Source organism: Vanacampus margaritifer, chromosome 3 (genome assembly GCF_051991255.1).
Source record: "Vanacampus margaritifer isolate UIUO_Vmar chromosome 3, RoL_Vmar_1.0, whole genome shotgun sequence".
Classification (NCBI taxonomy): Eukaryota; Metazoa; Chordata; class Actinopteri; order Syngnathiformes; family Syngnathidae; genus Vanacampus; species Vanacampus margaritifer.
Genome location: NC_135434.1, coordinates 3261305 through 3287245, shown reverse-complemented (window position 1 = coordinate 3287245; position 25941 = coordinate 3261305). Strand labels below are relative to the sequence as shown.

Sequence of the window (25941 nt, the reverse complement as noted above, 5' to 3'; positions counted from 1 at the left end):
TGGCGGGCGTAAAGAGGAGGCGGCATATTCCATGTGCGGCGAGTACAGCATGTTGATTGGGAAGCGTCAGAAATAATAATCATCCACATACAAAAAAAATAAAAAATAAATAAAAAAAAGGAGAGCAATGATGATGACATGTCAAATCGGTAAAATTACCGAATGAACAATACCGAGCTCTCCCGAAAAAAAGGCAAAAAAAAAAAAAAAAGGGAATCGTCAGAAATGGGTGACAGAGCCCAACCAGGCTACACGTATACTAATATTATATTATATTATATTAATATATACATTTACAATAACAAACATTTGACTGTGTCTAATACGCGTTGAGCAGCTGCTTAGTGACTGACCACAAAAGGCCGATGAGTTCCAGTTTTTTTGTTTTTCAGTCGATTGTAACCAATGATCACTGGACCTTGCTTTGTACTCAAGCAATCACACTTTGCACCCACAGAAAATTACATTATAATCAAGTAGGCCTGTAATTAATGCCCTTTTCAAGGTGAAATTGCAAATTTTCCACCGCCGGATCTTTTTGTAACGCAACAATGAAAGTGTCCGGCTAACGACTGTAATTAAGTCTCTTACAATCATTATCCTATCAAAGCATTTCTTTTCAAACGGTGGCGTCGTATGTCCTTTGACGATTGACGAGGAATACTTTTTAATTCAGACAAATGTGCCTTTTAAAAGTGCAATTTGGGCCGTCAAAGGCTCGTCTTTGGAATTAATGAGGTCGACGTTGAGACATAAGGAAATTAATTTCAATAGCAAACGGACAGTTGAAGGCTCATTTTGAAGCAAAAATGATATCTGTTTATTGCGTCTGTACATTTCTACCAGTAGGGAGCGCTAAAATTGCTTCAGATCATAGTTTAGTAAAGATATGAACTTCTGGAGCTTCTGGAATTACATCGATCAAAAAAAATCTGGCGCAAGTTCGACCATACTGACTCCAAAATGTCTGCTTCAAACTAAAACAAACTTCTTCTTTTTTTTTTGTCAGTCTACCTATTATTGTCATTGTCTACCAAAGTGAGACTATCTTCAGTGGCAGATTTTTAAAAAAATGTTCTTAGGTAGTGTTACTACGGTACAGAAGCATATTGCAGTCACTTGGGGAAAAAAAAAAAAACAAGAAAAAAAAACCTGCAGGTGCTTTTTGTTTTGTGTGTAATAAAAAAAAAAAAAGTCTGTTTTTCCTGAATATTTTTTTCTGTTTTACTGAATATTCTGAAAAACGGGGGGTAAAAATATTTAGGAAAACAGGAGGAAAAAAAAATATTATTTTTTTTAAGGAAAAAAAATACTCAGAAGCTCGTGCTCTGCTTTTCAGAGTATTTTTATTAATTTATTTATTTTGACCTCCTACTCCAATATATCACTTACTGGCTCAGTTAAGGTAAGTATAACGAAAATGTCAATCGATTGGCATGATTTTAGTAAGCTAACAGTTACGTTTCTACGGAAGCGTATTGCATGCGGGCAAGTGTAGTAATTCCCCCCCCCCCTGTTTTTCAAAAATATTTCCCCCCGTACTTCCGAAATTTTTTTTCTTCTGTTTTTCTGAGTAATTGTTCCTCCGGCTTTTCTGAATCGCGTCAGACAGAAGAACCATTGGCGTTGCCTGTTGCCATTCATGCACCGGTCATGGCTTCTAATGATCTCAACACACACGACAAGGTTGGAAAACACTGAAATATCGTACAACTAATACATTCAACCAGATGAATTCACATTATACCTGTGAATAGCTTATATTATACGCACCGGTCATGCACTGCTCTCCTGTGGGGTCCCACAAGGGTCTGTACTGGGACCCCTATTAGAAAGTCTGATGCAGCTTTGCTGATCCGGATGTAAAACATCCATTAAACATTGAAGCCGGTCTCACTTGGCAACGTGTCATTTGCTATTTTATTATGAGTAGATGAACAAAAAAAAAAAAGTCTCAAGACTCCATGCCTGTAAAAACACAGGGAGTTTGGGATTTTGTGTTGAAGCACTATTTTAGGGAAGCATTCTTGATTGTGAAACTTTTTGTCATCGCATGTTGGTGGAGCACAGCAACAAAATTTGACTTTCATATAATACGAAATCCTGACTGACACGCACACAAATAAATGTCGTGAAGGTTTAAATGCAGAACGCTTACGTAAGTTATCAATTGGACTTTGCAAGTATGTGACATGTTTGCTAAACGGCGAGTTCAAAGATTTGATTCAATAGAACAATTTCCACGGAAAACAAAATCTGTCATCTGAACAGGGAAATTGCGCTTCATCTCGTCTTTGATTGCTTATTGAAAAGTGCGAGGCTAAAATTTGCGTCGACGTGATGGAAAGATGGATGCTGACAAATGAAAGACCGCGTTTGAAGCCAACCAAGTAAAAGTCCAGTTGAAGACGAGAAGAACTCTCCCTGGAAAATCGTGCCCGCCCCCACCCGGGGTTTCCCCCGCTGGGATACAATTACAGCCTTATCACGACGGGTCATTCAAGCACTCACGACCCTCTCGATGGATAAAATGTCAGGACTATTCAATGCCCACCGAGCTAATGATTCCCCCGGGTTCGACATTATAATTCAGAACGAGTATAGTTCACGAGTTTGCTGTGTTCTCAATCAGAAGCCAGACTACCATTTTTGTTTGGTTCAAATGGTCCTTTAAAAAGGGGAAGTCAACCCCCCCAAAAATGTTTTGACAATAATAAAATAATAATATGGTATTCTGGTTAATATTGCGTTAGTGGAAAATGAGTTAAGCAGCAAAATCCAGCCGTTTTTATCCATCCCAGGGGGCGGCCATTTTGCCCCTCGCGGTCGACTGAAGATGACGTCAATGTTGCTCAGGTGTCAGTTAACAACCAATCACAGCTCAGCTTCAGAAAACAGGTGATCTGTGATTGGTCGTCGGCTGAGCCCCGAGCAGCTGTGACGTCATCTTCAGTCGACAGCAAGCGGCAAAATGGCCGCCCCCTGAGATGGATAAAAACGGCTGCATTTTGCTGCTTAACTCATTTTCCACAAATGTAATATTAATCAGAATGTCATGTTTAGACTAGTGAAGTTACATATAACATATTATTGTCAAGAAATGTTGACTTCCACTTTAAAAGCTAACGCCTAATAGAATTTTTGTCCTTTTGCTACAAAATTTAAACTACAGTAAAATCTCATTCATCACACGCACCCCCCTCTATAATCACACTTAAAAAGCATTTTTTTTTCTCTATTTGTTTTTCAAACAACCTTTAGGTGCTACTTAGATACAGGTAAACATCTAAACAATGTAAAAAATAAATACATCATTTATTATTAATAATTTCCTATTCATTTATTCTTATTTATTCACAAGAGTTTACAGTACATTTCTTCACTCTTGTTTGATGTCCAAATTTGTTCAATAAAAAAAAAATAAAGTGTTTAACACTCAATTGTCTGAGAAGTGTTTCAAAACTCCGCCTCTGGACGTCATTTCCATTTTGACATAAAATTAAAAGAAATATATGAATACAATTGAGAATGGGATTTATAAAAAAAAAAACTAAAGAAAAGAAAAATCCCTCAAACTTCAGTCATGCGTTTTTTTTTTTCTCTCTGCATCTGAGAACGGCTTCTTTATACTTACTGGAAATCCACTCCAGGTGAGCGCTCTGTTGCTTTTTGTTGTTGTGTTATTGACGTGACAAGAATCCCGCGCGCCGCTTGATGTGTGACGATTTCACTGCATTTTTTACTTGTGAATTTTCAAGAAATGTCTCCTGGCTCCTCTGCATTGAGAGGAACCAGATGAGGTTGCTCGATGCCCGGGTTGCCCTTTCGCTCTATTCTCCTATGAATTGTCCATTTTTACCATCCACTTTAAACTTTAAACACACTTTTTTTTTTTTTTTTTTTTTTATAATATAGGCTCCGACAGCTGGAAAAGTTTTTGTCCAAAAAGGAAAATGAAAGTTCAAACATGCAGCAGCAGGGAAGCCAGTAACAGTTTTTTTTTGTGTACGTTTTACGTGCTGACCAATTAGAAAAAAAATGCAACGTGCTTTTTTGAGGTGCCGCATGGACATTATGTTCAACGGCGCACTACTGTGCTGAGTGCAGTGTGAAAAGGCTTTAACAATTCGAGGCCACTGAAAATTCATCCCCCGATATTCAGTTTTACATCAAATTTAGTAGGCATGCTTATCATGTGTAGACGCATAACAAAGTCTCAAGAAGCCACGCGTGAAAACACACAAGAAGTCCACCATTTTGGTTTGAACTATTTCGGGCAATTCCCGTGGACTGATGGATACCAATAGGAATTTTAAATACTAGACAGATGGGTGAAATGTTGTCTTTTATAGTTTTTTTGTCTACGGGTTGAGCATGATGGCAACGTTTGATGGCCCGCCATAAAATCTGCATCAAATATCATGAAAATTCCACAAGTGAAGTTAGTTTCATGTCTATCATGTGTAGAAAAAACCAAACACATCCAGTCTGTCATTTTGTTTCCAGGTGCTCATTTCCAGTCCCACCCTGAAGATTTTCATCACCACCCGCTATAGGCAGAAATGGTTGGATGCGATCAACGGATTCCTTCTTACCAGAACCACCACAGGGTCGTGCAGGGGCCCGTCAGTGTGCAGCGTTTCCACATCGTCCTCCACGCTGTAATTCCACTCCACCCCCAAATCGATGAAACTCCTGGACTTGACCTCTTCTCCTTTGCCGTTGAGAATGTAGTGGCCCGTGGCCTGGTTCTTGATCGCTGCAATCGGCCGTTTGTTATCAACCAATGGGAAAAACAGCTTCACAAATCACAAATACCGCTCCGGTGCTAAGCTATGGAGCGGACAGCACTGGAATGTCCACCATTTAAACCGAGACCAAGGCTGGATTTACACTACATGAAGACCGATGGTACATTATGATGGTGTACAAGCCATTAAATATAGGTCCAAATTTTCACCGGCGCTACTGGGACCGCTCACTTATTCTTCTTTTTTTTGACCACTCACTTCTTAACCAACAATGTCAACCACGAAGTGGCGAACGGCACCTTAAAACTAGAGCCAATCGGAATCAGATTTGGATCCGCAGTGTCATTTCCAGCCCAAGTCCAGACCGAGACGACTTCAGACTACTTCAACAGTACCAAACGGCTGGAATAAGAACGAACGGGATCAGTTGACGTGCCTCAAAGTCCAAGCGTAAATACGGCGATAACGCAACATGTGAGTCTGGTAGTGTTCGTCAACGTCGAAGGTAAAAAAAAAAAAAAACCCCGTCAAGGTTTGGCTAATTTGTGATTTGATATTCCGCATGTGATAGAAAAACAAAAGCGTCGCAGAAACAATCATCTGCAGCTGCGGCGGATTTTAATCAAGATCACTTCCTTGGAAATCACAACAATTGTGATGCATCCTTTCATTACTGCCCAGCTTGGAAGTATGTGACAAGATGCAAAGGATGTTTTGACTTGCCAACAATCAAATCAGAAGACCCCACCGAGGCTAATGTGCAATTTGTGACTGCAAAAACTCAAACCCTTGGACTGAAAGGACAGCAAATTATTTTTTTTAGGCATTTGCGGTTACATCTCCAAGACATTTCATTTATGATGCAAAACGCATGCAAACTGATGTTCCACCATTCAAAGCATGCAGCAAACATTTGACAACGCCTGATCAAATCTGAATTCACCAAATCCTGACCCTTAAATCCTACTCCCCAACCCAGGGCTCAGCAACCTTAGGCCAAATAAAAAAACAAAAATCTGTCTGGAGCTGAAAATATTTGAACATTTTTTAGCGAGACAGCGTGTTATTGTTAGTCTAATGTACTGAGCTGCACTATAACATATGCAGTATCCGATACTTTGAGATTCATTTTCTTCTACCTTTTCGTCTATTTGGGGCATTTTTGTTGTAATTTTTCATACTTAATTTTTCATAAATTTTTAGACTTTTCTTAATTTCTGTTAAATATCTGATCGTTTGGGCAATTTTATGGATATGTTATGGTAATTGTCTGCCTCGCTTCTTCCTTTTTTTGACATTTTTCTACCTTTTTTTTCCACGGACATTTTATAGTAGTTTTCCTTTTTGGACATTTTTAGCTGTTTTTTAAAAATCTTTTTTTTCCTACCATTCGTCTCTCTTTTTCTTAAAAGTTTTTGACTCTATTTTTTGAACATTCAATTGTTCATTCTTTTCAATCCAATCCATTTCAATAGCACATTTTATAAACAAGTGTTTCTAAAGTGCTGCACATTGCGATCCGCACACTATCATACACATAAAAACTAAAAAGGTAAAATAAAAAATAAAAAGAATACATTAAACATAACTTAAAAAAATAAAAAATAATTTAGTCATTAATTCATTTGAATAATATTTTATTGGGAAAAAAATATTTATTCTCTTTTTTTTCCTTTTTTTTTGTGCGATCCACAGGGAACCATGGGAGAGGGACTAAAGAGCCAAATGTGGCTCCAGAGCCGCAGGTTGCAGACCCCTGCCCTAACCTAACCCTTTATTTCTAAACACAATCCTGACTAGCAATCCAAGCCAAACTCCCAAGACCACGAGCTACTTCTTGGCTACTGATTCATGTCAAGGGCTTCCTGTTTGATACACACTTCCTTTAATCATGTTATGAACATTTGATGACATTTATCCATTGTACAGTATATGAAGATCATGTTATTGATTTTCTCCGATTAACAACCAACAATGTGGCATCTAAACGTCAATAGGTGACACTTCATTTCTATCATTCTCCTTGACATTTTCCAACGATCACTTCCACAACATTCCTAGGAAATCCCATCCCATCAGTGATGAGCTATTTTTAGAACAGGCCTGCGGGTGCTCTTGTGGCCAGCGTGCACCATGTCGATGACCCCTGACCTCAAGCTAGCTCTAACCCCTAACGCAACCTTCCCTTCCTTTGTATTGTCCAGCTGGCTGTGTTTGTTTGGCCTGCTGATTGTAACTTTTCGAAGCAGGCGTGCTCTTAAGGAAGTTTAGCTTCACGCTAACAAACACTGCAAAGCGGCATTGATCGGCTAACGGAAAGCATCCTTATCGCAGTCTTACAACCCATGGAACGATTCAATCCTGTGCAACCCCAAGAGTGTCTTTAATCGGATTAATGATCCATAATGCATGTACAGTAGAGTGCAAATAAATAAATGATGCTAGCCTTCATGCAAATTGTATGAGTGTTTTTCATTTCGACACACGTTGCGATTAGCCTAGCATCGGAAATAAGCAATTAGCCGCCAAGGTTGCGCGGCGACGTCACACTTACCAAGAATTTGAGGAGAGGCCTCATGTTCTTGGATGATCACATGTCTAGCTCCAGGAGGAACGAGAAACATCTTAAGGTAGCCTTTGGCGTCGGCGGCGGGAAAAGGGAAGAAACAAAAGAGAAATACAGACAGATGAGCGGAAAGGACGACGCGTTTGCAGGGGTGGACATCCCGCATGCTTTGCTCTACAAAGCAGCCCGAGGAAGAGGAGGAGGAGGAAGACCATTTCATGAAAGAGGTTTTCATTGACACATACAGGTTGCTTGCATTATGAATGAGGAGGCATTTGTGCCCCGTTACCTCTGCCAAGGCGATTTTGTTTGTTTGGCAAAATCGATGTGTAATGATGCTCCTATTATGTTTGTTTTGAGAATTCATTTGGATCGAGAGGAGCTCGGAAATAGCAGTCCTTTTTTTGTTAAACTTTTTTTTGACATTGGGTTATTTTGAGTGGTTTTGTTTATTTCTATTGTGCAGTGTCGACATTTTAATTCCACTTCTTTGAAAAGGTCTGTGATGGTCGTCTACATGTGCATCTCTAAAATGACGTACATTTTTGAAATCTCTCCAAAGCCCAAACTATTCAAGTTAATGAAATAAAATAAAAAAAAAACAGCAAATCAACCGTTTATAATATTATAAAAATAATATCCTTATATAATACGATAAGTTTCAAAATATGACTTTTTTGTAGTTAGTTTTTTTTTTTGCTTGTTATGTTTTTGGATTTGTAAAATCGAACTTAATATTTTACATTTGACATTTTCTGGGCTTTCTATTTTGTTCGTCATTCCTTATGGAAGTATTTAATCTCATGTGCAAAATGTCTGCAGTGTGGTCAAAAGATTAAGAATTGATCAATTTAAGTGACTAAAAGTCCAAATATTAAATATCAAATGTAGTTCAGGTACAAACCCGATCTACTGCTTCACAAAATTTGGCGGTGAAAAATGTTTTATCCTTGGCAGAAGTCTTCGTTTAATATTCAATGGCTGTGCGAAGGAAAACCCCAAAAACACAAAAACGTCTTAGTAGACTAAGTGGGCAGCAAAGTCTGGCAGGGATGTCCAACGCTCACAAAGCTCCCGTGACTCACCGATAACATTTCTAAACTCCTCGCTCTCATTTAAAAAGACATTGCGAGCTCCTTTGGGCAACGAGAAGGCTCCTCTGCTTTTCCCTTTTGGAACGAAACAAAGCTGTTAGTGCGTTTGCGGGCGCCGCATTCGCATCGCATCGGATCAGCGCAGCGGGCGGGACTTCACACTGGATGAGCAGGGAAGTCATTTTCAGGCCGGCGGGACGCAAGAGCCCCGCGGGGGTCGTAATTGCTTGGGTCATGTGACATGGCGAGCGGCCGGGGAGCCGCGAGAGGTTATTACGGATGCAGCCGGCTTGGGCGAGGTGAGGGCAGGTGGCGCGGCTGCGGGGACGAGGCGGCCTGCGATCTAACTTTGGATGCGGCTGCGGGGGCGGCACTTGTGAGGTGCGTTTCATTAAAACACAAAAGCATCCAGGGTGAATCCGCTTCACATTCAATTACAGTGGAACCATCAAAGTTGTTGACATCCCAAAAAATTGGAGGGTGGATTGTTTTGGATTTGGCGACATAAGTGTTCTTTTTTTGTCAACGAAAACTAAGCAAAAATAATTTGGGCAACACAGATTTTTCACTAAAACTAGACTAGACTGAAACCTTCTTTAACTGCAGAAATTGCGTGGGAATGCTGAACGCTGAATGCTAAGCTAAACGCTAATCAGCTGAATGCTAATAGCTGAATGCTAATCAGCTGAATGCTTATGAAGTAAATTGAAAGATAAATGATGTGAAAATTACAAAGTGTTAACTGTAGTTGAAAGATAAATGAAGAAAAGGAACACTTGAACCTGGGAGGCGTGAATTTTGAAGCAAATTTATATGGAAGTACCCTCCATTCATTTAGATGGAAAAGTGGAACTAATGATACCCAATTACTTAATTATAAAAGTTGATAGTATTTGTTGACTAAAGCTAGACAAATAAAATTACGTTTTCTTGGACTAAAATAAAAACTAAAATGCTAGATTTATAGTCGACTATAAATGGACTAAAACTTAGACTAAATTTAAAAATGGTGGATAAAATGAACACTAGGCACCATCTTGTGGCGTACGGAACCACATTGGACTGAGTTAAGGAGCTTCATTTTAGACAAAAGCAGATGGCTGAGTAGAGATACTAGATATCGGGACAATAAAAGCCTTTTTGTGGGGTCGGAGGCTGCCGATACCAGTCACCGACACCTAAGACAATAAGAAAATATATCTGACATCGAGTAACTGCCCCTCAGCATTAGTTGATGCAAATCATTATCTGATAACTTACATTGATGTTTCTGCATTTGGCAATTTATTATTATATTATATTATTAGTATGGGATTTTTTTTTTTTTAATGGGCTTTAGGTGAACTGATGAATACACACACACACGCACGCACGCACACGCACGCACGCACATGCATATGCTCACCCACATACAAAAAAATAATTAAATATATATATATATATATATATATATACTGTATATATGTGTGTATATGTGTATATATATGTATATATATTAAAAAAAAGAATAATAATTTTTATTTCTTTATTTATTTTTTAAAAAAGGAGGGTAATGATGTCAAATCGAATGAACAATACTGAGCTCTAGAAAAAAATAAATATTTTTTTATTTTTTTTAATTAATTAATTTTTTTAAAAAAGGAGAGCAATGATGATGTCAAATCGAATGAACAATACTGAGCTCTAGAAAAAAAAATAACATTTATTTTTTTATTTTTTTTTATTAATTTATTTTTTTTAAAAAGGAGAGCAATGATGATGTCAAATCGAATGAACAATACTGAGCTCTAGAAGAAGAAAAAAAAAAAAGCAAATCATTATCTGCGTCAAAAGTACTTGGAGAGAGTACTCAAAGAGTCAATACTCGTACTTGGCATCGGTCTTAGAAAAAAAAAAAAAAAAAACGGTATCAAAAATCCCTACTTAAAGTCCATCTTTTGGCATCTTTGTGCCAAGGAACATTGTCAAAGTAAGCTAACGAACTTCAATTTGATCAAAGTAGTGCTTTGCCATCAACTCGTGTTATTTATCGGCAATTATAACCCAAGATACTCTTTAGGGTTAACAACGTTGGAGATTCCACTGTAATTAGTTGACAAATGGCCGACACGTCACACAAGATTGCCTGTAAAAGTCTGCAGGGATTTCTACGGGATGTCGCACACAAACACACACAAGGAGGCCCAAGTTAGTGCGGCTTCGGAAATAATCACATGACGTGAACAAACGTGTATTGATCTCAAGCCTGCGTGGATCATGAGCAGCGGAAAGTAGTAAAACTAAATCAAAATAGCCAGGTGTTAGCGGTCTGCGCTAGCTCTATGGATGGATACTTGCAGAGTGTGTTTTCCAACAAACGACTTTCTTTTTGGGCTCTCTTGCTTAACGCTTTCCCTGTTAAAAGATGTTGGATGATGTTAGGATGGTCACAAAGTCATCATTTCATCATCAAGAGAAAGAAAAGAACCGACGCCGTTTTGATGAAGTTGCCATCTTAAGGTTTTTGTCCCAATGATATTAATAGTGTGCCATCGCTTCATAGCGTACAACGTTGGAATATTTGCAATTTAGGGGATCATTTTGTGTTATTTATTTCTATTGGGTGCTTCCTGCCTTCCAGACTACTTGTTTGATGATTTCCTGTTTAGTAGTTGTTTTGTGCAAGGTAGTGGTTGTCCTAGTAACTAGAAAATACCATTTCTGGAGGAAGTGCATGTGAATGCTGCATAAAAAAAAAATACAGAATCGTGTGGAATGCTATGGAATGATATTCAAAGATATGATAGGCTATGGAATGATAGGGAATGATATTGCTAAAAAATGTGTCATATAATGTTGAAAAATGAGGCATGATATGGTATGATATTGAATGTAACAGAAAGATGTTGAATGATATGTAATGTTGTGGAATGATCTTGGTGAAAAATGCGCAAAATGTTGAGGAAAGCTGTCAATGAATATGTCATGATGTGCGATTATGATGCTGGAAAATATGCAATATGATGGTGAAAAATGCGGCATGATATTGAGAGATATGGAATGATAGCGAATGTGATCGAATGAATTTGGCGAACACGATGTTGATGAAAAGTGTTGAATGATATGGAATGACGTGGAATAATATTTAAAGATATGGAATGATATTGCTTAAAAACGTGCAATGTGTTTGTCAAAATGTGGTATGATATTGAATGACAGAATGATATTGAAAGATACAAAATAATATTAGAATGAGACTGACTATTGTGGAATGATTTTGGTGAGAAATGTGCAACATGTTGGTGATAAGTGTTGAATGATATGGAATATTTAAAGATTTGTAATGATGTGGAATGACATTGCTTAAAAACGTGCAATGTGTTTGTCAAAATGTGGTATGATATTGAATGACAGAATGATATGGAAAGATATAGAATCATTTTAGAAAAAAGAATGATTTTAGTGAGAAATGTGCAACATGTTGGTGATAAGTGTTGAATGATATGGAATATTTAAAGATATGTAATGATGTGGAATGATATTGAAAGATATGCATTGATGTGAAATTAGATTGCCAAAAAAATGTGCATTATGTTGGAGAAAAATGTGGCATTGTGGTGAATGAAATGCAATGATATTGAAGTATACGAAATAATATTGAATGTGACAGATTGATGTGGAATGATTTGGGTGAAAATTTGGATGATATGGAATGATATGTAACGATGCGGAATGATATTACAGAAAAGATTTTCATTCAATATTCATGATCTAACCGATCCAAATAATACAAAAGCTTAATGTTTGCTTGACGTGAGGAAGGGAAAACGCCAACAAATGAACGTAAGTATATTTTTGAAACACGGGTGTCACATAGTGTGTCTGGCAAGGGGAGATAACCTGAGAGGAGGCGCTTCAATTAAAACCAAGGCATTAAATCAATGCATAATGAATTTTGCTTTGAGAAAGGGAGTGGGATTTAATTATTCTTTCAATAATTAATAAGGTTCTTATTCCTGACAATTTTGACAGCTGCGTGGCTTTTTTTTATCGGCTCCAATGTAACGGTTCATGACATTTTGTAAACAAAAAAAGTTTGGAATGAATTCAAACGAAAATAAAGCCAAACTACTCAACCTTTGCCACCTAATTTTATACGTTATGATGAACTTGAAAAAAAATTGCAGATATTTTTGCAGATTTTTTATGCTGGGGAAATTAGAAGGGCAATGTTTATGTTTGCCTTGTATTGTAATGCATTCATTGTGAGGGGGGGGGGGGGGAATCTACAAAGATATAATAAATCTACAAAGCTCATATGGGCTGATTAGATTGTTTGGGCTCTACTGAATACTTGTACGCCCAAATAAAATGACGCCTGAGCAAAAAATCATCCTATGGATTATTTATAGTTCCTCTGTTTATTTCTATTGTGCAAGGTGGATATTGTCATTTACAATGGTAAGAAATAATTGCATTACAGTAATTTTATGGAATGTCAACATTGCCCGTGTGTGACTGAGGATGTTTTATTTATTTATTTGAATTCTGTGGATTGTTTTAAGTCATTCTGTTAATTAAGTAGTGATTACCAAAAAATAACTGTCAAGGAACAATCACAATATAGTTTTCAAACAGATTTCAAGATTTTAAACTTTTTTTTTTGAAACTGTCGATTATTTCTAATTGTTGTATTTATTTCTATTGTGCAAGGTAGCAGGTATCATTACCAACTGCCAAAAGGATCAATTGCATGGCCATATTTCCATGACACGTTCATGTGACTCTGCATAACTGAGCCAAACATGGACCTTTATGACTATAAATTAATACTATACTATTTCTATTTGATCTGTTAATTTCTATTGTGCAAGGTGGCATTGAATATGAACGACTGCCAAGAAATCATGCATTAATGTCATTTTAAAACACATTTACTGTGCTTATGTGCAACTGAGCAGAATGAGGACTTTCATGATTTCTAGTTGATCTGTTGATTTCTACTGTGCAAAGTGGCGGGTATTATGAATAATTGGCAAGAAATGACACATTACTGGAAATCTAAGACACATTTACTGTGCGTAACCAAGCCGACTGTGGATTTCCATGACGATAGCTTATCTCTAGCTGTTCATTTCTATTGTGCAAGGGGGCAGTGATTATGAATATCTGTCAAGAAATTATGCATTACTGTCATTTTAAAACACATTTACTATGCTTATGTGCAACTCAGCAGACTGAGGACTTTCATGATTGTCTTATTTCTAGTTGATCTGTTGATTTCTACTGTGCAAAGTGGCGAGTATTAAGAATAACTGTCAAGAAATGATACATTACTGTAAATTTAAGACACATTTACTGTGAATGCGTACATGATAGCAACTTCATCAAAGAAACGCAAGTCAGGGGTTAGAGGTTAGGGCAAGAATGACAATGGCGAATCCAAAAATACACAGTTACAAAAAACATGAGCTGCAAAACACATTTATGGTAACAAAATTTTTATTTTTTTTTTTGGGGGGGGGGGGGGGGTTCCACATCCCCCCTCAATGACTTACCAGCTTTCTTGGGGGTCCGAGTGAAGGTTCCTTTGACGGTGCGACAGTGGGAGTTGTCACCGCCGCAGACGCCGCACTTGTCTTCCACTTTGTTGGAGCCGATTTCTCTGTCGCAGCCGACTTTCTGAAGTGCCCCCCACCAAAAAAAAAAAAAAAGAAAAAGAAATGAGAGAGATTAGAAAACCTTCACCTCCAGCCTGATTATTGAAAGATATTAATCAGAGGTTGGAACTTTGAAAGACAATTAAAAGGCAGCCAACATTAAAGGTGTTAGAATAAGAACAACCCGTAGTTTGACCCAACTGTTTTTAGAGTGTAATGCTAAGGCTATTGCTACACCTGCTGCAGATTGCGACCAGTGTTTTGCAATTTCACAATTTTGCTGATTTTTTATTTTTTTTTTGACAGTTACACTGTTTTTGGTCTAACTCTGGATTATATTTCATGTAATTCCACTGATGACCACAGGATGGTAGCACACTTATTCCCTTTGACAGTTTAAATTTGAAAGAAGAAGAATGAAACAGGAAGTATTTCAGCAAATATTAAAGGACAAAGTATTGTAAAATATTGAAATATTCTGCCCGTAATTCATATCTTTTTATTTTTTGTAAGCATTTTAGGGAGCAAAAATAAGACTTTTTTTTAATTTTTATTAATTAGCCAATTAATGAGTCATCAGAATTTTTGTCATTTATTAGAAAGTTGCAAATATTTCCGTTTAGCATTTACAAACTTCACGTCATAGGAATGAGAATTTTATTCTACCAAATGTCTAAATCCTGGTAAAAAGAAATCGCCCCCCCCCCCATCCCTGATTGCCGTAACATCTCCTCCACAATGAATGTAACGGCGCCTTACCACACACTCCCCGCGGATGCACACACTGTAGGCGTCCTTGTAAGAGCATCGCGTGCCGTCGTGCACCAGCTGCTTCATGTACGCCACGTCGCCCGTTTCCTTGGACTGGCAGTACAGGTGGCATCGCTTGTTAGCTACAATGCAATCATGGAGGGCAGCAGGATTAGTTGTGGTTTCCAATTTAACGTTTACACAAGCGCTACTGTGGCTAATTTCGAAATTGGGCTTGAGTCTATTGTGCAAGACGACGGTAATTGTTGATAACTTGCAAGGAACACATTGTCGTTTTTGTATAACATGTCACTTCCTATGTGTGACCAAGCGTGTCGTCGCACGATGGATTATTTCTAGGAGTCCAGTTTATTTCTATTGTGCAAGGTGGAGAATGGCATGAATCACTGGGAAGGAATAATCACAGTAGTTGTCAACGTTGACTGAGCATGACATGAGCATATTGAAGAAAAAAAAATCATCCTATGGATTATTTATAGTTCTTCTGTTTATTTCTATTGTGCAAGGTGGATATTGTCATTGATAATGGTAAGAAAAAATTGCATTACAATCATTTTATGGCATGAACATTGCCCGTGTGTGACTGAGGAGTTGTATTCATGTATTTTTAATATGTGAATTGTTCTAAGTCATTAAGTAAATTTCTATTGTGTAAAGTAGTGATTACCCAAAATAACTGTCAAAAAACAATCACATTATAGTTTTCAAACAGATCAAAATTTCAAACTTTTTTTAAAAAACTGTTCATTATTTCTAATTGTTGTATTTATTTCTATTGTGCAAGGTAGCAGGTATCATTACCAACTGCCAAAAGGAGCAATTGCATGGCCATATTTCCATGACACGTGCATGTGACTCTGGATAACTGAGCCAAACATGGACCTTTATGACTATGCACTATTTCTAGTTGAGCTGTTAATTTCTATTGTGCAAGGTGGCAGTGAATATGAATGACTGTCAAGAAATCATGCATTAATGTCATTTTAAAACACATTCACTGTGCTTATGTGCAACTGAGCAGACTGAGGACTTTCATGATTTCTAGTTGATCTGTTGATTTCTACTGTGCAAAGTGGCGGGTATTATGAATAACTGTCAAGAAATGATGCATTACTGTAAATTTAAGGCACATTTACTGTGCGTAACCAAGCCGCCTGTGGACTTTCATGATGATGGTTTATCTCTAGCTGTTGATTTCTATTGTGCAAGGCGGCAGTGATTATAAATATCTGTCAAGAAATTATGCATTACTGTAATTTTAAAACACATTTACTATGCTTATGTGCAACTCAGCAGACTGAGGACTTTCATCACTGGCTTATTTCTAGTTGATCTGTTGATTTCTACTGTGCAAAGTGGCGGATATTATGAATAACTGTCAAGAAATTATGAATTACTGTAAATTTAAGGCACATTTACTGTGCGTAACCAAGCCGATTGTGGACTTCCACGACGATGGCTTACCTCTAGCTGTTGATTTCTATCGTGCAAATTAGCGCAAACACAAGACCCCTTTTCTTGCCCAATACATGCAAATGTGACATTTTCCAAGCCTTCAGGGCAGCAGTTGGCAGTGTTAGGAGGCCTTTACGTAAGGACGCTTTGACCGTGAGTCAACCAAGGCTCCGCTAACCCCCCCGACTCGCCCGGAGGAACGAAACCTGGCGAGCGATCCATCAGCCGCGGCCCGACTCACCGTCCGGATGCTCGTAGGGCAGCCAGTGGTGCTTGGCGCTTTGGAACTCGAAGTGGGAGTTGCGGAGTTGACACTGTTGCGCTCGGAAGTCCTCGAAGTGCTTGGGGCAGTCGTCTGTGTTGCACAGCTGATACTCGAAGTTGACACCCGGGCAGTCCTGGCCGCTATTGATGGGACTTGAGGTGGGGAAGGGAACAGATTTGGTAGTTAGCTTGTGGCTATCGTGAGCTAAGGTTCACTGTTTCATGGCCAGGAATAGAGAAGCCAGATTTAACCTTCAAGTTATGCTAATTCGCAAGACGCCCTTCTGGCTACCTAGTTGTTAGCGGGCACCTTTGTTCTATTCCAAAGGGAGCTTTTAGGATCCAAATAGGCTTCATTATGTCAGTGCACTTAATCACGGTATTCCGGCTACAAATATTCTCCTTCAATCAGTCCCCCTTATTACATGCATCTGTTTTATTTTAAACATAATGTAATATTATTCAACATTTTCTTGACTATCTTTCAGTCGTCATTGCCTTTGAATGTCTAACAGCAGTATTTAAAAAAATATATATGGTTATTATTATTATTGAAATATTTATGAATACAAACAGGCAAGGATGGAAATGTCAGATATACTGTAATTATTTAATTGGTGTATTATTAGGAATATTAAAATACATTATATAGCGTATATACATATAAGATAGAGATTATTTTATTGTTTTGAATGCTTGATATAGCAATGCTACTTGGACATTTTAATGGGAAAAAAAGATACTTTTTACTTGCTTGATTGCTTTTTATGCTTTTATAATAACAGTAGCACGATAAGAGTTTTAGTTACATATATGTCTAATATTTACAGTATTTATAGCAAATGTTTTCGTCCACAGCAATGATGAATCATTGCTTTTGATAAAGTGATCAGTTTGTCAATTTTCCAGAATGGAAAAACAGACAAATGTCAGCGTGTGGTAGTTACGCGGGGTTGTTGCACTGGCGCGTCCGGAGGCGAACGCCGGTCCCGCAGGAGCGCGAGCAGGAGCCATGTTTACCCCACGAGCCCCAGGCGCCATCTTGCTTCACCTGACTGGGGTTCTTCCACATGCAGTGACCCTTGTAGCACCACTAGAAGCAACACCACATTGCACATACGCATAGAAAAAACATTTAGCCTGGCAACAGTAGGTGCTGCTGTTTTGGTTAGCAGAACCACCATTGATATGTGGGTCTAAATGACAGCGTCTATGAATAGAAAGAGAGATTATGTTTTACTAAAAAAGAGGAGGCGACTATATTTGGGAGGCATGACTTTTTGAAATATTGGCTTGGTGGCGCACCAAAGAATTGTTTTCAAATTCAAATTCAGCCCCCGAAGCCTGTTTCACTTAAGATCATGAAATTGGGCAGGCAGGCCCGTTGGGAGAAGCCGAACATAAAAGTCTCAAGAAGACAAGCCTAAAAAGACACAGCAAGTCTGCCATTTGACTTTGAAGCTGCCATTTTAGTCATGCTGTCTGTTTCCACCATTCAAAATGAAACGTCAACCATAGAAAATTCAGCCCCTCAAGCCTGTTTCACTTAAAAACATGAAATTTGGCAGCCAAGTCTATTGGTATGGAGGACCAAAACTGGCAAAATTCAAAATAAATAAATAAATAAAAGTAAAAAATAAAAACGGATATAAAATATATAATTCCAAAATTAAATACAAAAAATAAATACATACATCAAAGTAAAAGAATAATAAAAAACAAGATTCCAAAAAAAAAAAATAATAATAATTTTTGCAATAAATACAAAAATAAATATATAAACAGAATTAAATATCAATCAATAAATAAAAATGCTCTGCTCTCACATTTCTTTATTTCATGCTACAGACACTCTTAGACACGCTTAGGACCGCCTCCTCATTTGAAAACATTTTGACCTGACCCGTCTGCAGTGTGAAATAAATAAATGTGGAGAGTTTTTATTGATTGATATTTAATTCTATTTATATATTTATTTTTATAATTATTTCGACATTTCTTTCATTTTGAAAGTCTGTCATGTTAGTTTGAAGCTATGATTTTAGGGTAAATTTGCACTTTGTATTTATTTCCAGGGTTGCTTCAAAAATGAGCTTACCAAGTAATGTCGTTTGATGGCTATCAATTTTTTTACTGTTTTTAATGAGGAAAAACAGCACTCTATAATATTCATCTAATGTAATTAATGTGCTTTTTTTTTTAAATAATAATTTGCAATTATGTGTTAGCATTAGTGGACTAAATGCTAAGCTATGTGCTTGTTTTAAATACACAATGTAATTCTACAAGTTTTATGTTCAGTTGGTGAGTCAACTTCAACTTGAAGTGTATATTAAGATGTTTTTTTCATGATTTGCTGTGAAGTGCTGCTTAACTCATTCACTGCCATAAATTCATTAAAAAAAAAAAAAGATTAGTAAAAATTAGGGGCGACAGGCGATTAACATTTTTAATTGTAATTAATCTCATGATTTTATATCTGTTTTAAATGTACAATAAAAAATTATAGGTTTGCATATTCTTGTTAACGAAAGTCGAAAAATATGTTAAACTAATAGAAATAGTTTTAATGAATTTTTGACGTTTATAGTCCTCAATGTCAGTGAATGATTCTTTTATTTAAAATAAAAAAAATGTTATCTGTTCTAAATGTACAATAAAAATATATAGGTTTTCATACTCTTGTTAACAAAAGTGGAAAAAAAAAGTTAAACTAATAGTAATAGTTAAAATGAATTTTTGACGTCTATAGCCGTCAATGGCAGTGAATGAGTTAAAAGTGAATGGAGTTGAGTTCACTGCCACTACACAGAGTTTTGGTCTTCCCAGAGCCTGTCAGAGAAACTTTAAAGACTGGACATGAAACCATTTTAAATGTATATGAGGCATGTACCGTATATACTAGATAGACCTACTTTCCCAGGTGCGCATTCGGTCCCGTCGAGGGGCGGGCCCTTCTTGGTCTTGCAGAAGTAAGGGTTGTCGGGGTGACTGCACCACAGCTGCTTGCACGGGTCGAACGTGCGGAACTGAAAGACATTGACGGAAAGTCGGGAAATAAACCATATGTTTGCTCGAGGGGCCTTAAAATGAAGCGCGCTCCGCATGGATGCAGGAAGCGGACGTATTGTGGCGGCCGCTCACTGCAAGTGTCACAAGCACGCCGCGGAAGCAAGAGTGGATTTAAAAAGGCTTTCACGGGCCAAAAAGCTCATCAGTAACCTCCGGGGAAGAGGATTAGAGGACATCATGAGACATCCTGAGGCGAGCGGGGCGGAGAAAAACACGCGGTAATGTTGAAGTGGACAACTGAGTGGCGCGTGTTTACTTTGCATTTCAACCAGCAAAATGGAAGAGCGAGATGGCGTCACGTGACTTTTGACGCGTATAATGGAAGGGAGGACGCCGCTTTAAGTAGATATTGCATCGCAGAGGATAGTGGTTAGGGGAGATAAACATTGTTTATGTGACTATAATTCTAATCTGCGATGGACCTGCAGCCAGTAATTGCTGACCGGATGTGGAGATAAAGCAGCAACACGTATAAGTTGTGCAAAAAAATGCATTATTAAACTAATAGTCCACTCTGGACTGGTCGTTAGTTAACAAACACATACACAAAAAACACAAATAATAATCAGAGATGGGAAGTAATGAAGTACAAATACTTTGTTACTTTACTTAGTTTTTTTTTTTGTAGTTTGTACTTTCCTGAGTATTTTTTTTTTTAGACTACTTTTTACTTTAATTCGTTACATTTTAACATGAGTACAGACGCTCCCCTACTTACGAACATTCGAGTTGCGAACAACGGTACATACGAACATTTCTGCGCGTACAGTATGTCGAAAAATGTTTGGCAAGAAATGCTGTAAGTTGGATTTTGTATTGCGCGTAGTGCTTCTTTCCGCCGCTAATACCGACGATTGGCGCTGTGAGAGCTCATTGGAGGCTGAGCAACGTGGCGAGGAGGAGGAGGAGGAAGAAAACGCCGGTCCCCATGAAGCAGGAAATAACTTTTGAAGCCGATTCCAGCGACGACGAAGAATCTCTCATGATATAAAATCCTCCTCTTCCTCCTCTTCCTCCATCATCTCCTTAAGCATCGAGTACATCTTCCAAAAGTAAGTTCAACTTCATTTTATTTATCTTATTACGTACATGTACATACTGTGTGTGTCTCGCTCTCTCTCTCTAACATACGTAGTACAGTACTGTACGTATTCTCTCCATTTTATTAAAAGTTTTTTTCAGTACAAACCAATGCAGGTTACTTGTACAAGCCTTAAACATACTTATATAAACCTTCAATATACTTATATAGGCTTTAAACATAAATTATAATACAAAATATAGCACTGAAGCAACTTACGAACAAATTCACCTTACGAACGATCGTCCGGAACGTAACTCGTTCGTGAGGTGGGGAGCGTCTGTATCTATACTTTTTAGTTGATACATTTTCAAAACAAGGTCGTTACTTTTTGTTCTTAAATGCATGAAAACGATTAAAATACTTGACCTGGAAGAAAAATCAGTCGGCAAATGTCTCCTGGCTCCGATAATATATTCGACACGGTTTTGCTTTCGGTCATTTGTACCGCTGAAAGTGACTCCTACATTTCCAATAAATACCGGTACTGTGCCATAATACTGCGGATGTTTAATACTGTACATAAATTGGCTGTGAAAATGCTAGTATTTTGCACTACAGTCCAAAGTGCAACCGGTACGAGAAACCAAGAGAGAAAGTGTGAGGGTGGTAGATTAAAATAGCAGAACTTATAAATAAAATAATGATGATGTGTGTCAGCAGCCACATTGTTTGATGATATAAAAAAAAAAGTTCATTTAGAACCCTAATTGTTTATTATAGTTTGTGTGGCTTTAAAAACAACTTATTTTGTTCGTTTCAATACTTAATTACAAGCTTAAAACAAATGTAGCTCAAATTCTTTCTTTTAATATTTTCGAATGGGGGTTGCACTGACAGTCAGTTGGGATGAGAAGTTTGAATTGAATTTGACTAACATATATGAAATATGGGTCATACCAGCGGTGGCCAAGTTCGTTTTCCATGTCTCCCTCCTACAGCGCAGCTGAATCTAATGATCAGCTCATCAGCAAGCTTTGCAGAAGCCCGATAACGATCCTGATCATGAATCAGGTGTGTTAGTGGAAAGAAACATGGAAAACGGGCTGGATAGGGGCTCTCGAGGACCGAACTCGGCCACCCCTGAGTTACACGGTGAGGAAATGGCGCACATATGGGCCCCATGACATTTTGCTTAGGGCCCCCAAAAGGCCACGCCCACATATCAGCAACTACTAATCAGAGGGAAGCTGTTTTCCACAATCAAATTAAGGACAACAGCGACCCAATCAGGTCTAAAAGTCTGCCGGAGAGACGGATTCACATCGAGTTGAAGAAAGGCAAACGCCTGCTGGTTCGGTCAACACTCAAGGACTCCCTGAACGACTCCTTGAAGTGTTTCAGTATCAATCAAGAGTCACCAGATTGCTCAGCCTGGTGGGCTTCAGTGGTCTCTGCGGTGTCTGGCGTGTGCAGGAGCAACGGCATAAACATCGGCAGAGGAAAAGAGCAAATGTCGCCTCTCAGCCTGCTTTGCCCGCAGACATCCGGCGTCCTCGTTGCAATGGGCTTTTCAGGGCAAGGATCGGGCCGGACAGCCTTCTTCAAACCAAGACAGTCTTGTTTTTCGTCAACAATGACGATGATGAAATCATTTCGTTGACGCCCCTATTTTTGATGACAACGAAATGATGACGAGCTAATTATGACTGAATCATGATGAGACTAATTGGGAGATTTCGTTCGACAAGACGAGACAGGACAAAATGTTCGTACTGTACAGTGAAACCTCGATTTAACAGACAAACTGGGGGAAGGGCCCGTCCGATTATTAATGCATATGCTTCATTTTTGTATCTATGAACACCAGAGGTGGCAAATCCAGGTCCAGAAAGTAAAAAACCCTGCCACAGTTTGGCTTTAGCCCCTGATGCTAGTTAGCTGGCTAGCTCCCTAGCTATCTCTCCTCTTGTTTGCCTGCTAGGGAGCTAGCTAGCCTGCCACAGTTTGGCTTTAGCCCTAGGTGCTAGCTAGCTCCCTAGCTGGCTCACCGGGTGCTTGTTTACCTGCTAAGGAGCTAGCCAGCCAGCCACAGGTTGGCTTTTAGCTCCAGGTGCTAGCTTGCTAGCTCCCCGGGTGCTTGTTTACCTGCTTGGGCGCTAGCTAGCTAGCTAGCACGAGGTGCTAAAGCCAAACTGTGGCAGGCTCTTTTATATTCTGGACCTGGATTTGCCATCTCTGATGAACACAGAGCTGATGTGCCTTGCCAAAACGTTTTGTCTCGTCCGTCCATAGGGCGAGGACAGCACTATTAGTGAGACAAAAAGTTGTGGTCGTCTTTGCCAGCGAAGGACAAGCATCGCTCACAACTTGTAAGAAGAAACCAGATAGGTTTATTATGACAGTCATTTATTAAGATGATGCCATCAGGAAGCATCTGTCAACAAACTTATCAATTGAAGATGCATTTTTATGCAGCAGATAAGATTTGAGGCTGAAAGCTGCCAAGTCTCTTTCCCCCCGCATATAGATTTTCCCTTAATGAATGTGCACTGCTGCACTGTCAATTTGCTCAACATCTTGGAGGAAATGAAGGGTGAGAGATTACAAGGAGGGTGGGGGCATTTCTCAAGGAAACAACCAAAATATTCAGGAGAAAAGTTTGCTCATGTCATAGATTCATGCCAGAGAATTTTGATGGGCTTTTACAGTGGAATGTCTTCAGGTTGATGGCAATTCAGTGAAAGTTTCACGTGCAATTTTGAGGGATTTAGGATCATATAAGTAATTGTAATTTTACCTAAGGAAAAAAAAAAAATCAAATATAATAAATATTAAAAATTTAAATAAATTTGCAATTACATTTTATGTTATCTAACATTCAATTTTATTTTATATTTTAACATCAATTTCATTAAAAAATATATTTTTATATGACATTTTTGTTCATTTTAATTTTAGACTCTTGTTTCTCTCAAGGAAAACAAAATCGAAAACAAAAAAGAAAAATGTAAGTATGTCATTATTTTTAAAAATGTAATTTACGTTATCTATTGTTGGATTTCCTACTTCTTTTTTAATTTAGTTAATCCACTTTCTATTGCGTTTTTTTTATTTGTTTAAATTTGTAATCGAATTGAATTTTTTGCTTTAATTACATTTGCATTTAATATTACACTCGTTACATTTATACATTTAAATGTTTCATTTTTAAACATGTTATGAATTGTTGTGAGTGTAATTTAATTTGATAAGTAACTCATTTTTTAATTGACATTTTTCTTCATTTTAATTATAGTTATAATTATCTTCATTTTACGTACGCAAAAAATATTATGTTGCGCAGTTATTTTCTATTTCTTTATGCCGTGCTATTTTGTTGTGAGCAGCCAGTTGCTCTGTCACCTTACCAATGTTCCTTCTCAGCCCAGATGTCATTTCATCACAACAAACAACACTGCTGGCGTCCATTAGCACTTGAAATGAGCGACTAATTACATGGCGAGCGCCAGCACCTCTCGGGAGAGCGCCTCATCGCACGCCACGTGAATGACATCCACAAACAAACACGGTGAAGTCGCCCGTCTACTCACCGAAGTGCAGATCTTGTAGCCCACGCCGAAGTCGAAGCGGCACTGCTCGTCCATGGAGTAGTTGATGCCGGGCAGCTCGGGAAGCTGCGGCCAGTCGTGCTTGAAGGGATCGTCCAGCAGGCAGTCGTACGTGCTGGTGGACACGCAAATGGTCATTCGCATATTTGACTTTATTCTCATCAATGCAAAACGGGGACGTATCTGTCAACTAATGTCTGTCCATACACAGGGTGGTTATCAAAACCCCTGTTCAAATGCCAAGTTGAAATGATTTCAAAACCTTTTTCAACATGAATGCACCTTAAGGTTACCACATCCTACGACACAACTAAGTTGAAAAATAAAAAAACCTCACTTTTTTGTGGAAAACACTTTTTTTTTTTAAGTATTTTATTTTATTTTTTTTTAAATATAAAAATAATTAACGCTGTCAAACAATTACATTTTTTAATCAGTTGAATCACATTTTGGAATTCTGATTGATCACGATTAATCGCTTAATTAAAAAGGCTTTCTATCAACTTTTTTTTTTTAAATCAAAATTGTATCTATATAGTTGATTGTTTTTCTTTGTTTTTTTATTGACGTGCTAAACTGTGGGTACAGATTAGTAAACTGTGGGAACAGATTAGTAAACTGTGGGTACAGATTGCTAAACTGGTGGAACAGATTAGTAAACTGTGGGAACAGATTACGTAACTGTGGGTACAGATTACTAAAATGGGAACAGATTAGTAAACTGTGGGTACAGATTGCTAAACTGGTGCAACAGATTAGTAAACTGTGGGAACAGATTACGTAACTGTGGGAACAGATTACGTAACTGTGGGTACAGATTACTAAAATGGGAACAGATTAGTAAACTGTGGGTACAGATTGCTAAACTGGTGCAACAGATTAGTAAACTGTGGGAACAGATTACGTAACTGTGGGTACAGATTACTAAAACGGGAACAGATTAGTAAACTGTGGTTACAGATTGCTAAACTGTGTGAACAGATTGGTAAATTGTGGGTACAGATTAGTAAACTGTTGGAACAGATTGAAAACTGTGAACAGATTAGTAAACTGTGGGAACAGATGTGGGTACAGATTAGTAAACTGGGTACAGATTGCTAAACTGAGTGAACAGATTGGTTAACTGTGGGAACAGATTAGTAAACTGTGGATACAGATTAGTAAACTGTGGGTACAGATTGCTAAACTGTGTGAACAGATTGGTAAATTGTGAGTACAGATTAGTAAACTGTTGGAACAGATTGAAAACTGTGAACAGATTAGTAAACTGTGGGAACAGATGTGGGTACAGATTAGTAAACTGTGGGTTCAGATTGCTAAACTGAGTGAACAGATTGGTAAACTGTGGGAACAGATAAGTAAACTGTGGATACAGATTAGTAAACTGTGGGTACAGATTGCTAAACTGTGTGAACAGATTGGTAAATTGTGAGTACAGATTAGTAAACTGTTGGAACAGATTAGTAAACTGTGGGTAGCAACAACAACAAAAAAGTCATCCCCTGGCACCAGAGGGGCTCCATAGTTTTATCCTTAGTTTAACAGTAAATTTTAACTGTGAGTGTTATTTTACAGCATCACATGAAAAAAAACGAATAAAATGTGAATTTTGGATGCTTTGGAATGACGACTCGAACCATCGCCTGCGTTTGGCCGCCTGTGGTATGACTCAGGAAGATTAGAAGGCGAGGTGGCAT

The 25941-nt window shown here is 38.1% G+C and overlaps 1 protein-coding gene across 4 annotated transcripts in view; it reads right to left on the bottom strand.

The window, feature by feature from the left end:
• adamts3 (ADAM metallopeptidase with thrombospondin type 1 motif, 3) overlaps nt 1–25941 on the bottom strand; it is a 103633-nt gene that overhangs the window by 10376 nt on the left and 67316 nt on the right. The window contains exons 10-19 of one of the 4 annotated variants that reach the window (XM_077560993.1): nt 24227–24359; nt 19456–19569; nt 17488–17633; nt 16518–16693; nt 14810–14943; nt 13949–14072; nt 10749–10805; nt 8403–8486; nt 7306–7386; nt 4596–4759 (exon numbers count right to left, since the gene is read on the bottom strand). In XM_077560993.1, the coding sequence (XP_077417119.1) occupies nt 4596–4759; nt 7306–7386; nt 8403–8486; nt 10749–10805; nt 13949–14072; nt 14810–14943; nt 16518–16693; nt 17488–17633; nt 19456–19569; nt 24227–24359 (1213 nt within the window). The remainder of the gene's footprint in view (nt 1–4595; nt 4760–7305; nt 7387–8402; nt 8487–10748; nt 10806–13948; nt 14073–14809; nt 14944–16517; nt 16694–17487; nt 17634–19455; nt 19570–24226; nt 24360–25941) is intronic. The other 3 variants (XM_077560995.1, XM_077560994.1, XM_077560996.1) reach the window with 3 other exon arrangements.